Source organism: Rhipicephalus microplus, unplaced genomic scaffold (genome assembly GCF_043290135.1).
Source record: "Rhipicephalus microplus isolate Deutch F79 unplaced genomic scaffold, USDA_Rmic scaffold_14, whole genome shotgun sequence".
Classification (NCBI taxonomy): Eukaryota; Metazoa; Arthropoda; class Arachnida; order Ixodida; family Ixodidae; genus Rhipicephalus; species Rhipicephalus microplus.
Window position 1 is genome coordinate 35,848,634 of NW_027464587.1, and position 13,941 is coordinate 35,862,574.

Genomic DNA, 13,941 nt, shown 5'->3' on the forward strand with positions numbered 1-13,941 from the left:
AGATGAGTCTCTAGCCTCACAAGTGATACTAGGGGAAAAGGCGATCAAAGAGGCGTGGGAATGGTGTAGGTGGTATGCCCCCCCCCTCCCCCCTCGTTTCTAACCTGTAGGGGCGCCCTATCCACGGGTTGCAGGGCACTAGTGCACCGTTTGTGTGCTCAGAAACTCCCAGAAGGTATACTTGGTGGACTCGGCTTGGCGCCCTGCAGCAAGCAGAGCTCCGAGCACTTGTGCCCCTTGCACCGCCCTAGTTACGCCACTGAGGGAAGTTGCTTTCATGTCAGCGACACTCAGCATCTGATAAGAAAACTAAGCTTTCAATTCCTTGTCCCGTAACATACCTCAATTCACTATGGCGACTATATTGGCAAGATGCTGTGGGTGTCTTTCGCATTGATGGGTAACTTGCTAGGTGTCACATTTCACCCTTAGCACTGCTGTTTCCATACTGTAGGTTAAAAAGTGTGTTTCAAGAAGTGTGAACGAAAATTGTCATAAATAAGACAATTGTGTAGACGACGATGGCGAAGCACACGAGCAAGCCTCTTCGCCAATAGGATCACGAGACTGGCCACATCTTGTCTGCTTGATGCCCGCCGCTCTTTGACGCCCAACCCTTGACGTGTTGTGGGTTTCCCGAAAGTCCAGCGAGAATAAACCACCTCACAAGTGGAACATTCTGTCATCATAACTTTCCATTTTGAGAGACACAAACTGCGGCAGTGCCTAAAAACTTAAATTGTTTGTTTTCATTTAAGGGAACCAGGCAGTCTGGTCAAGCGGATTAATTTAGGCCCTTTCATCGAAGAATCCAATGGCGCTTTCAGACTTCGAAAAAAGTGGCATCAAGTAATTAGTTTAGAGTCATCAAATTCAACTAAGATTAGCTGCTAAAACAAAACGTCAGCATGGATGAGCACAGCTAGCAGATGAGCAGAGTGACGTCATTGTTGGCAAAAATGATTTCGACGCTGTTCTGTCTTCGTAACTGTGTGTGCCTAGTGCAAGCTGCAATTTGGAGCGCCACCTCAAAGCGGAGCCGACCGATGGTTCATGTGATGACTCAGGCTTAATATGGAAGCCTCATACTAACATTTATTTGGTGTTTCGGTTTCACTGGTGAAAGTGTTGAGGTTTTATCACTCACGAAATTGTTAGCATACGCTTTCTCAATGAAAAAAAAACAGCAATTGGTTTACCGCAAGAAGTGCTTCGATTCACTCGTCATACCCAACCACCTAATTACACCAATTACAATTGAACAACTTTACTTTTTCTCTGCCCCCATAATTGGTGTCGTTAGTCATGTTATTAGGAAGGTATGCAGACGTTTGCAGGCATTGTGGACGTTGATTTAAATGCGGGCGCTATACGAGTTTCAGAATAGCGTTTGCTCCCCCTTGGGAAAAGTTTAGGCACTTTAGCCCCGAACGCAAACCAGAATGCACGGAAGCTACACGCAGCGCTTTGAGGGCCTCGCGGGCTGCATGTTATTTCGGAATTTCTGTGGGCAGGCCACAAGCACGAACGGCGGCTCGCGTTACGACGCGTGCACAATGCCAGTAACCGCACCACAAGAACTTGCTGTGCGCTATTCTTAAATTTTCTAGTATATTTCCACGAGAAATTGTTAACGCACAGTACAACGCAGATATTGATAACGAAGAGCAACGTTGACGGCACCACTACGGCAGATGAAGCTAGGCGGAAGTCACGAGCCTGCTCAGCATATGCACGAGCTTCAACCGTGCGTCCAACACGCGTGAAGACAACCATGGTGCTCGAGAGAAAGGCTCGTGAGGACTACGGACGTTAGGCTCTTTTTCCTAACTGCTGTCTAATTCCTTTGGCCTTGGGCAAAAGTTCGCCCTTACTAAGACTTGTAAATAGAACATCCTTGTAGTGAGGTTGTTTCACTTTTTACATTTTCTGGGAAAAAAGTTGACATACAAGTACCCCGCACCTCTATCAGTAAATGTAATAAATGTAGGAACCTCAGTACAAAGATTTTCTTTTTACAAGGTTTAATAAGGACGAAGTTGTGCCCAAAGCCAAAAGGAATGAACAGCAGTTAGGAAAAAGAACCTAACGTCCCCAGTTCTCGCGAGCCTCTGCCTTGAACGCCGTCGTTTTCTTCACGTGCGTTGGCCGCTTGAAAGAAACTCGTGCACCTGCCGAGCCGGCTCGAGCCTTCCGGCTGGCCTTATCTGTCGTATCGGTGCCGTCAGCACTTACTCTTCACTAACGACAACTGCGTCATACTGTGCGTTAACAATCCCACGTGGCAATGTGTGCACAGAAATGCTTGTTTGAAAGTAGTGAGCGAAAAAAAAAATCACAGCCCTAACATCCTTTCGAAAGGGTCAACAATAATATCGAGGGTTTTACATTCCCAATACAGTATGTGATTATAAGACACGCCGTGCTCCGAAAATTTTGATATTTTGTTGTTTCCTAGCGTACGCCGCGGCCGGAATTGAAGCGGCGACCCTAAGCTGACCATTGAAAGCATTCACCAGCGAAACTGACAAGAGTCAGTGTACATTAGCAAGTCTATCAGGCCTGTATATTAAAACGTATATGAGCCGTGATAACTCATTTGTGTCTTTCTCAATCTCGAAACACTGGAATTCACGTCCCAGCATTGCCGTTTGCGACGACCGCAGTGACGGCGTCTGTTGTTAATCGGACGAGTGGCGACGTTATATTGACAGACGATTGTCAGAAATGCAACAGGAGGCGCATGGAAGCGTTTGTTGGTGATTTAACTGCGCATGGTCACGTAGGCACGCAGCGGCGAGGCGCTGATAGACGCCTCGGCGTGAAGTGGTGTCAGTGCACGGCGGTCACACTCCCGCTGGGAAGTTCCACTTGCATTCTAATAGTTTATTACGTTTACGTAAGATTCATTTGCAAATACATGTATGTCTACTCTGTATGATTTCCGCAACGAAGCGCATGGAATTATTGCTGTAAGAGCAGACCAAATGTTCACTAGAAATATTGTAGGGAGTCATGGCGGTCATAAAGTTATCACTCCAAAGCAAACATGAAACCCTGAGACGCAAGCTCCTCCACATGGGCTGGTGGGAACAAGTTTGCGGAAGCGCGAGTGTTCGAGTGTGTTTCGGCTGTGCTCACAATCTCCCTTAACAGACGCAAACTGTACACAGGCGAAGGCATGCCGTGCGGTGCGCGACTACAAGGACTGCGTGAAGCCCATCTTCCAAAACGAGGAATGCCAGGCCAATCAGGAGCTGATGGACCGGCTCCTGCGATTCTCTCATACTGTGCTCAAGGAATACAGCTCGGCCTGCAAGGAGCGCCGAGGAGGCGACGGCGAGTACCAGGTCATCTATCTATCTATCTATCTATCTATCTATCTATCTATCTATCTATCTATCTATCTATCTATCTATCTATCTATCTATCTATCTATCTATCTATCTATCTATCTATCTATCTATCTATCTATCTATCTATCTATCTATCTATCTATCTATCTATCTATCTATCTATCTATCTATCTATCTATCTATCTATCTATCTATCTATCTATCTATCTATCTATCTATCTATCTATCTATCTATCTATCTATCTATCTATCTATCTATCTATCTATCTATCTATCTATCTATCTATCTATCTGTCTGTCTGTCTGTCTGTCTGTCTGTCTGTCTGTCTGTCTGTCTGTCTGTCTGTCTGTCTGTCTGTCTGTCTGTCTGTCTGTCTGTCTGTCTGTCTGTCTGTCTGTCTGTCTGTCTGTCTGTCTATCTATCTATCTATCTATCTATCTATCTATCTATCTATCTATCTATCTATCTATCTATCTATCTATCTATCTATCTATCTATCTATCTATCTATCTATCTATCTATCTATCTATCTATCTATCTATCTATCTATCTATCTATCTATCTATCTATCTATCTATCTATCTATCTATCTATCTATCTATCTATCTATCTATCTATCTATCTATCTAGCCGCATACGACATTTAGCTCTCCTGGCCGTTTGAATATAGGCATTGATTCCAAAATTGATATGACATACCATGACTGTATGAAGAGCTTAAACGACGAGTCATTATATAAAAACAATGACATGTAATGATTGTCACGATTTACATTTAATGGTCTTGCTGCTCTTGCGGTTGTTTTCTTCACATTATATGTTGCAAAACGGGTATGGTGAGACATCACTACATGGCGAAAGCAAGCGATTGACCCAAACGTTAAAATCATCACATGAGTGTCATGTAACAACATGACTTCATACTACACTCTTGAATCGCTCGCGTTCGTTTCGCTAGCTTCGCATATATCAAATTTGGTATTACCATACGTGAATGGATGACGAAGGCCTGTGACTGATGCAAACATGGTAATAATAAGATTCGTGTAATGTAAAAACATGACTCTATGCCACGCTCATGATGCGCTCGCGGCCGTTTCGTTAGCTCGACTTATACTATATTTGGTATTAACGGGACGTCAATGAATGATGCAGGTATGTGACTGGTCCAAACATGATAATAATGGCACGCGTGTCACTTAAAACGTCACTACATGCTACACTCATAGCACGCTCACGGCCGTTTCGCTAGCTCCATATATACTAATTTTGTTATGAGGTGACGTGAATAGATGACAAAGGTAAATGACTCATCCAAATGTGATAATCATAGCATGTACGGCATAATTTCAGTCATGTATGACATAATTTACCTCCGCCTCGTGAAATTGTGCTGATTTTAAAGTGACACATCCACCTTCCTTATGCGTGCTTCGCATATCATCGATTCCCACTGTACGTGGTATCTGCCAATTTTTTTCGTCAGCGAAGTTGGGCAGCATGGCGTAGAGCGTCGTGGACGGGTTCCTTCCGTAGACCAACTTGTATGGCGACATGTGTCGTCTTCTTCACTGCCATGTTGTATGCGAAGGTCACGTACGGAAGGATGGCGTCCCACCTCTTGTGTTCGACATCAATGCACGTGACCAGCATGTCGGCGATTGTCTGTATAGCCACTCGGTGAGGCTGTTCGTCTGTGGGTGGTGAGTCAGTGATGTCACGTGGTCTTTCAACACGTTGTGGGCGCAGCGCGTCGATGGCGAAACCACGTAGTCCCACCTGGCGGTGCTGGCAGCTGCGGTACGTGTGGCCGGCTTCAATTCAGTGGTATCACAGTGGGCCATGGCCATGGGCGCGCCCGACTGGCCGGCAGATGGACGGTATGAGTTTGGTGGTGGTGGAGGCGGTGTCTGGCGGTAGAAGTGCGGCTAGCCAGTATCCTGAGGCGGGCGCGGAGGAGCGTGGACACGCACCGCAGCGGCGTAGCTCACAGCTTCCGTTTTAGGCTGTGGTGTTTCAGGGATACCAAGTTATTGCCAAACTTCTTCGCGGACAATGTCGGCGATCGAAGTGATTTAAGGCTGCGGCGAAGGTAATAGTTAGCGCAGCTCCGCCCGTACGATCACTGGGATTGTCTCGGGCAGGTCGTGGGTGCTGAGGGCGTGAACCTTGAAGTAGTATGGCTGAAGAGCGGCGGTTTTACTGCTTTGTGCGGTACTGAAGTGTATTCTCGATAGTCGTGGCCTCGGTGAGTAATTATACCGTCTTGGGTGGATTGCGCACAAGCCCCGCAAACAACTCTTCCTTGACACCTCGCATCATAAATCGGAGATGAATTTATATCTTAGGTTTAATGTCCCAAAAGCACCATATAAATATGAGAGACGCCGTAGTGGAGGACTGCAGAAGTTTAAGCACCCTGGGATTCTTTAGCGTGCACGCGTCTCCAAGATAGCCGCGGCATGTTTGTTGTGGACGACACTCGTGAACGTGCTTGGGAACTTTCTCCGAAATATATCCCAGCTTCGTAGCGTGGACTCACGGTTGTTCAACCTGGTCTTCGCGGCGTCTTGCAGGTTATAATAGACGCGACATTGTTTTTCTTCGGTGTACAAGCTGTTCAAGGTGGCGACACGATCGTTTGTCTCAACCCAGCCTCCCGGGTCCTCGACTGACGATCCGCGAAATGTTGGCGGCTCCTTGGACTGCGGGGTAATGATTCAGGCAGGCTGTACGGGACAGTCATTGTTGCAGCTGTCGATTTAGGGATCCGAGGCTGCCTGATTGTTTCAGAAGGAAGCCCGTACTCTGTTAGCAGTCCCCTCTGCCAGGGGCTTGTTCGCTGTTCGAGGTTGGTTTCGGTGTTTTTTCATGCCACCTGGGCTGGGTGCACATAGAAGAACCAGCACCTCCACCATATGTCACGGCGTCGTGACGTAGACGTAGGGAGCACGCTCGATGTTCAAATGAAATTGTTTATTCGGTTAAACTTGTGGCCAAGAAGATGGTCAGATTATAGCAACAACGTGCACTAATAGCCGCGAACAGAGCGTCGGCTGGCGATATACTGGCACGCAGTGAAGCGCGTCATCATTTTTACACGTGCCGTCCAATATTCTAGCGTTATCGCTAGCGGGCATGTAGGCACCAGAATAATCTGAAATGTACTTGCACGAAGTAGGCATAATCCAAACGAAGTGAACTATTGCAGTCCTGAAGCTCCCAAAACACTGCCACCGCGGTTTGCGCAGAGAATTGCCTACAGTGAAATGGGGCGATAACGAAAACTTGAGGAGAGAATGTGGCAGTATTTATAGCACCGTTTCCGCACTAGCATCTGCGCGCCGTCCGAAAGTTTTTAACCAATATGGCCATTATGTGGCGCGGACTTTTTTAAAACATGTGTCCACCTTGTAAGCGGAGGCGCGCGCATATGAAGCACACTGGCGAATTCTCTACTGCACAGCCATTAGGTAGGAGCAAGCGCTTATTATACAGACCACCGCAGCGTCACTAGCGGTCTTCACTCGTATCAGAGCACACAACTAAGTGAAAAGAGTGCTCTACCACAGAGCCATCAAAGAATATTAAGCGCTTTCATTATACAGACAAGCACAATCCCGTTTAAGGTCTCTACTCCGAGCAGGCGACATAGTGAAGCTAGCGCTCTACCGCGAAGCCATCTAGGAGGAGTAAGCGCTCTTATTGTACAGACCAGCGCACTGCCGCTTGCGGTCTCCGCTCATACCGATGCACGCAATGGAGTGGAGCAAGCCATAGAGTTGATAAATGTTTAAGGCGTTTATTAGCGGGCAACCAGCGAGCATACACAATGGCGACAGTCACGGACAAGCACGGACTTTCAGCGCGAGCAGCGTCCTTTTTGGGCAGCCCCACTAGAAGGCACTCAAAAATTCGACCCATTTCAGAGTTCGGAGGCTTCGCTACAATTACCCCGGGGTCGAAGAGGCAGCCGCCTGGCGACCTAACAGCTTGTTACTATGACCGGGTCATAATAAGCCTTCAGGCACTCCACGTAGACGATGCCGCGCCCACGGCGGCGCATGTCCGAAGATTGTTCAACGGGTTCGATCAGATAGTTGAAGGGAGAGGTGCGCTCGACGACACGGTAGGGGCCTTCGTATTTGAGAAGTAGTTTGGAAAGGAGGCCAGCTACAGAGGTCGGGATCGAGAGCCTTACAAGCGCACCAGAAAGGAACGTGGGCTCAGAAGTGGCGGAACTATTACGAATACTCTTCTGCCGCTCTTGCTCATGTGTCATAAAAGTCTTGGCAAGCTCGCGACACTCATCAGCAAGCCTGGCTGTCTCAGAAATAGGTGCACACTCAGATCCGGCATGTATGGGAGTATCGTGCCCATTGTGTGTGACGGATGCCTTCCGTACAGCAAGTAGAAAGGTGAAAAACCGGTCGTGCTCTGAGGGGCGGTGTTGTGGGCGTAGGTGACAAAGGGCAGTGTATTATTCCAATTCGTGTGGTTGACGGCGACGTACATCGAAAGCATGTCACCGAGGGTGCGGTTAAAGCGTTCGGTGAGGCCATTCGTCTGCGGGTGGTAAGCAGTAGTTTTGCGTTGGACAGAATGGCACTCAGTGAGAATGGCTTCAACGACTTCTGAGAAGAAGACACGGCCTCGATCGCTGAGAAGCTCCTAGGGTGGACCATGGCGCAGTATGAATCGATGCAGTTGGAAGGACGCAACATCACGCGCAGTAGCCGCAGGGAGATCGGCGGTTTCGGAGTATCGCGTTAAATGATCTACGGCGACGATGGCCCAGCGGTTACCAGCCGACGTCAGAGGAAGTGGTCCATACAAATCGATACCTATGCGCCCAAACGGACGATCAGGGCAAGGTAATGGTTGCAGACTGGCTGGCGACATGTGTGCTGACAGTTTGCGGCGTTGGCAAGCGAGGCAGGAGCGAACCAACTGCTGCACGTAGCGGTACATCCCGCGCCAGAAGTAGCGTTGTCGAATGCGATGGTAGGTTTTGAATACCCCAGAGTGCGCGCATTGCGGATCAGAATGGAAGGATTCACATATCTCTGACCGAAGACTGCGGGGTATCACGAGTAACCACTGCCGGCCATCGGCGTCGTAATTGCGTCGGTGTAGAAGGCCGTCACGGATGGCGAAATGGCGAGCTTGACGACGCAATGCACGCGTGGATGGCGTTGCGGATGGATCAGAGAGCATGTCGATGAGCGTGCCGATCCAATTATCCTTTCGCTGTTCGGTAGCGATGATGTCAACATCAATGGCAGAAACAGCAGCCGTGGATACTGAGCAGAGCACATCACCTTCAGGCAGAGGGGAGCGCGAGAGGGCGTCGGCGTCAGCATGCTGGCGTCCGTTGCGGTACAGCACGCGGATGTCGTAGTCTTGTAAGCGAAGAGCCCAACGCGCGAGACGGCGTGAGGGATCCTTCAATGGTGAAAGCCAGCATAGTGCGTGATGGTCAGTGACGACATCGAATGCGCGACCATACAAATAAGGTAAAAACTTTGTAAGGGCCCAGACGATCGCCAGGCGCTCTTTCTCCGTGACGGTGTAGTTTGTCTCGGCTCTCGTGAGCGCACGGCTTGCATATGCTACGACATATTAAGGGAATCCGGGTTTGCGCTGGGCCAGGACAGCGCCGAGGCCTACACCGCTGGTGTCCGTGTGCACCTCCGTTGGGGCTGTAGGGACGTATTGGCGTAGAATGGGAGGCGACGTCAACAAATGGCGGAGCTTCGCGAACGCGTCGTCACACTCGGATGACTACAAATTGAGGGGCCCGTTACTTCCAAGGAGCTTCGTCGGCGGTGATATGATCGTGGCAAAGTTTCGTATGAAGCGTATTAAACCTTTAAATATATGCGGAAACCTTTCCTCGGGAAATGCAGTGCCCGAAAGTTAGCGTCTTTTTAAAATTTGGTGAAAGAAATGTTTTCAAAATATTCGCCAGTGTCTGTTCTGTCTGTTATAACAAACTGGTTAGAGAAAGTAATTTACAAGGAAATTACGGGTTTCTGCGGTCAACACTGGATCATAATAGCGCAACAGTACGGTTAGCGCGAAGAAATGTCAACAGAGCTTGCCCTACTAACACAAAAGGAGTTATTCTTGAACAGGCTTGAAAATAAACAGTTTATGTTGGATATCTTTGTTGCCTATTCTAAGGCGTTCGATCACCTGAATCAGCGCACTTTATTTTCAAAACAAAAGCTTTAGAGATTTCGTGGCACACCTCTTGAGTGATTGAATTCTTATCTGAAGCACAGAAAGCAATGCGCTGCCTACTTATCCAAACAATCTACATTAAAATAGATAACTCAAGGAGTACCGCAAGGTATCGTGCTGTGGCCCATACTAATCATTCATTCAGTCTTTTTCATTCAATTTATTACCTCCAAGGTCGCAGTTCGATATTTAATGATAGAGTGGGTGATAGAAAAGCTATATTATAAGAATAGTATTGATGGGATGGTTTCAATGAGCCGCTTGAATGCTTGGGTGTCAGTGATGGTGGTGACTTCCGTGGGCAGCTGTTTCCGTCTAGGGCTGTGCGTAGGAAAAACGATTGGTGAAAAATGACAATATTGGCTTTCATTGGATAAACGAAGTAACAGTGAAGGTGGCGGGAAATGAGAAGGGCTCTTCTGATGTATGGGTTATCTAAAGGCAAGGAATGAAAGAATTTACAATAAAGGTTAGCATCTATATAAAAGTCTACATCTTTATCAATATTATAACAAACATTTCTAATGAGGCTAACTTTAGAGTTTACGCGGATGACACCAGTATTTTCTTGAGATCAAGGGACATAAATACTTTCTCCGTCATCCCTAACAGTGCACTGAAATGCTTGCCCGAATGGAGCTTCGTTTATTCATTAAAGCTGAATACAGCAAAAACTAAGGCGGTCCTTTTCACCGCGCCACAATGACATGATCTTAAATATTTCAAAATGGAGCTTGGAATCGATTGCATACAACTTGCATAAAACGTCAAAACCTTGCGAGTTACTTTTATTAATCACCTTACTTCAAATGACCATGTTGATCTTGATGCCACGCGTTCAGCGAGAGCCTGCGGGGTGCCCTGTAGACTGCGCTATACTTTACCGCGCAGCGTTAAACGCATGGTTTATAACACATAATTTACTCTCATTTGGCATATTGCTAGTTAGTATGGAAGACATCACAAGAGTCAAGTTACATAGGTTGACTCTGCTTCTAAAAAAACATTTGGTGACATAGCAATTGTTCAGTATGACGCCCATACTGGAAACTGTTTTCCGCCATCAGGATTTGCCAACTTGAAGAATTCTATAATTTTTACTTCGCTTCAGAGTGCCAAAAGCATTTCATATACAAAAAGCATAGTTTTTGTCCTAGTGCAAGCTGACTATAACTAAAACTATCTCAATAACAGATAAGGGAGAGTGTGATTATATGGGCAGAAGAGTGAAGACGACAAAGAAAAGCTCACGGGATCGGGAAGCGCGTGAAAGCGTTCGAGGCAGCAAAGCGCGCAAGGACAGACGGTTCTTAGCTGGATGTCTGGTCCGGGAAACTAGGAGACGTCCTCTAGGCGCTGTACTGTCCTGGACTTCGGCTGAGTGACTGGCCTGGGGACCAGGTGATCCGCTGCTGTTGCGGCTGCCGTTCCTGACCGCTTAACAACCATTGAACGAGGCCTGCACTCCGGCTGGGTGACTGGCCCAGAGATCATGCGAGGTTCCGCTGTTCCGGCTGCCGTACTGAGTGGTTACGAGTTCGCATTTGCTGTGGGCCGCTGGTCCTGCTCCCGTTCCGGCTGGCTGGCACGACCCAGGTGTGATACTGGAAAGAACGCGGCGTCTGCGAGCTGTTGCTCTAGTGCGGAGCTTCCGAGTGACCACTACCCACCTGCTGCTACTGCGGCAGAAGGCCGTGAGATGGCGTGGGACAACTCAAGCTGAAGACGTCAACGAGACAGACGGCACATCACCCCGAGCGATCGGCGTCCAAGCCCAAGCAAAAACGGCGAGAGACTTCTAATTTAGTGAGAGATCTCCTATAGAACTGCATGTGACAGACTATGTTTACAGATTCTCCATTATTAGTTGCGTTTTCCCAGTAAGTGTGTGTGTGTGTGTGTGTGTGTGCGTGCGTGCGTGCGTGTGTGTGTGTGTGTGTGTGTGTGTGTGTGTGTGTGTGTGTGTGCGTGTGTGTGTGTGCGCACTCGTGGCTCGATTGCTTCTAGCCTAGCGGTCCTGCGCGCAAACCTGACACTACGTCACAATCTGGCGAGCCTGCCGGGATTCCGCTGTTAAAAGCATCGAAGGAAAGTATTGTCCCTCGAGTGCACCCTTACAGAAATTTACTCTGTTACGGATACTGAGACATTAGCCGCTATAGGGTTACAGCTAGGCTTATCTGGCATAGAATTGCGTAAGTAGATTGAGAGCGAACAGGCAAGACAAAGGAATGAACGTGCTGCTGAAAGCACGTTCATTCACACAGAAGTGCGCATCGGCTTCCGTCATTTGTAGGAAACAATGTACACGAAATACGAGATAACTTTTTCAGTCATTTTCTCAAATGCACAGATGCTCCATATTGATATTAGCGTAGTTAGGATGTTTATATATATTATGCATAATAGTTTTTCTTTTGTACACAAACATTGTACATGCCAATTGTGTGATATTTATGCAGTTAGGATGTGCATTTTTCTGTGAATTTTCATTATTCGCGCTTCTGTCGTGCACTGTTTCTTTCTTTTGTTTGCTCCACCATGCCATGTTATTTATATGTGTCATATTCATATATTCACCTCCATGTTTGCTTATTTTTGTTAACTACTCTGATTTGTTTGCTCCACCATGCTATGTTATTTATATGTGTCATATTCATATAATCACCTCCATGTTTGCTTATTTTTGTTAACTACTCTGATAGATATAATAACCCAAAATATTTAGGAGAAATGTCGAATTGGAGATGTTTGGACGCATCGTAGGTGTGTTTTCGGCAAGAAAATTTGTCACGCTGCTAAACAGCAGCTTTTTTGTTCTTGTCCTTGAGATCATTATCTTGCTGTAAGAAATTCCAAATAGAGTGATTGATTGAATAACTCATTTATTACAGCATTGAGTGATTATTATATGAGAAGGGAGACGTTACTGGGTAGACAGGATGATTCGTGATCAACGCCGCTCGAACACCGGTCAGGTTTCACCATCAGGAGCTTTGCTTCTAAAAGAACTATTGTATGTGAGTAACGCCTATGACGAGATAACATGAACACGTCACTGCGCAGGACGCCCCACGAGAAGGCATGAGCAGTGGAGGTGGCTACGACGATGACGACAGTGGCGTGAGTACTGGGTTCTGCCGCTTCGAGCAGCTGCGACAAAAGACACTTGAGTGCCAGCGCGAAGGATACAGCATCATACGGACCCGAGACGCGCACGCAAAGGCCGACATTTGTGAGGAGCTCAAGGTTTGTACATTAGGTTTTAACGCTTTTTATCGCAGCGTTTACATATACGGACAAAACATACAAATGTAGTGTGATCAGGCTAACCAACGTATCCGCTTACGAATTGATTTGAAATGTTGTATTACTTCAGCATTTATTTGAAATATTTTCCTTTCTCGGAACAAAGCGCTACGCGCGCAGTGAACAATGACAACGGTTTCAAGATGCCTGTACAAGTTCAAGAATTTCGCTTTTTGCTAGGCAAGTTGGTACATACTTGAACTCGAAGAAACTAAGCGAAACGTTGAATAGAAAAAAAAAATCAGCAGATCTCATTTAGCTGAGAATCAACGTTATGGGAAGCATGCGGAGGGACGGTGACCGTGTTGAATGGTTTTTATTAAGCGACACGTCATAAAATGACGCTAAGTATATGTACAAATGTTGCACGCACATATATATGTTGAAGAGTCGCAGATGCATTTATAACCAGTTCCTCGCACTTGCGCAACGATGCGAAATGAAACATGCGTAATAGCAACACCAGAAGCCGATATGAAACGCTGATGCTCGCGAGAATACTGGCCCTCTACACTGCTACATAAATCAACTTCAGCGCATGGGAACTAACGACAATTGATGTTAACCCGACGTGATGACTGTACCAAAGGAGTAAATATGGGATGTTATAAAATCCGGTAGGCAGCACTGCAACAACTATTGACGTTTCACGAAGATAAGCGTCTATTTAGAAAGTAGTTCCAAGACCTGGCGTAGCTCTGTGGTAAAATGCTTCATTGCCACGCAGAATGCTTGGGTTCGATTCCACTTGCGACCCTGGCATTCATTATTTGCATTCGTCGGGTCGACGCTACCAATGTCGGGTATTTCTTAACGCTCGCACGGTAAAATCGCCCATCTGTGTTCTCGTCGTTCGTGGATAGATACTAAGAGTCAGTCACCTGTGGCGCATTCCCGCATACAAGCGGCACATATCCACCCGTGGGTATGTGCCACGTGAAGTGTTTGACGAGACGTACGCGATGAGATTGTGACATTACTCATGGCTTGACCAGCGCGTCATATTCGTCTAACAATCTTACCCTCCCA

General features: G+C 47.0%; 2 protein-coding genes across 3 annotated transcripts in view; one reads left to right on the forward strand and one right to left on the reverse strand.

Moving 5' to 3' along the window:
- LOC119181372 (putative peptidoglycan muropeptide transporter SLC46) overlaps positions 1-13,941 on the reverse strand; it is a 187,603-nt gene that overhangs the window by 122,151 nt on the left and 51,511 nt on the right. The gene's annotated exons all lie outside the window — the stretch shown is intronic.
- Positions 1-13,941, forward strand: part of LOC142784540 (uncharacterized) — a 32,177-nt gene that overhangs the window by 14,940 nt on the left and 3,296 nt on the right. Inside the window, exons 3-4 of the mRNA XM_075882977.1 lie at positions 3,174-3,350; positions 12,670-12,852. Of these exons, the coding sequence (XP_075739092.1) occupies positions 3,174-3,350; positions 12,670-12,852 (360 nt within the window). The remainder of the gene's footprint in view (positions 1-3,173; positions 3,351-12,669; positions 12,853-13,941) is intronic.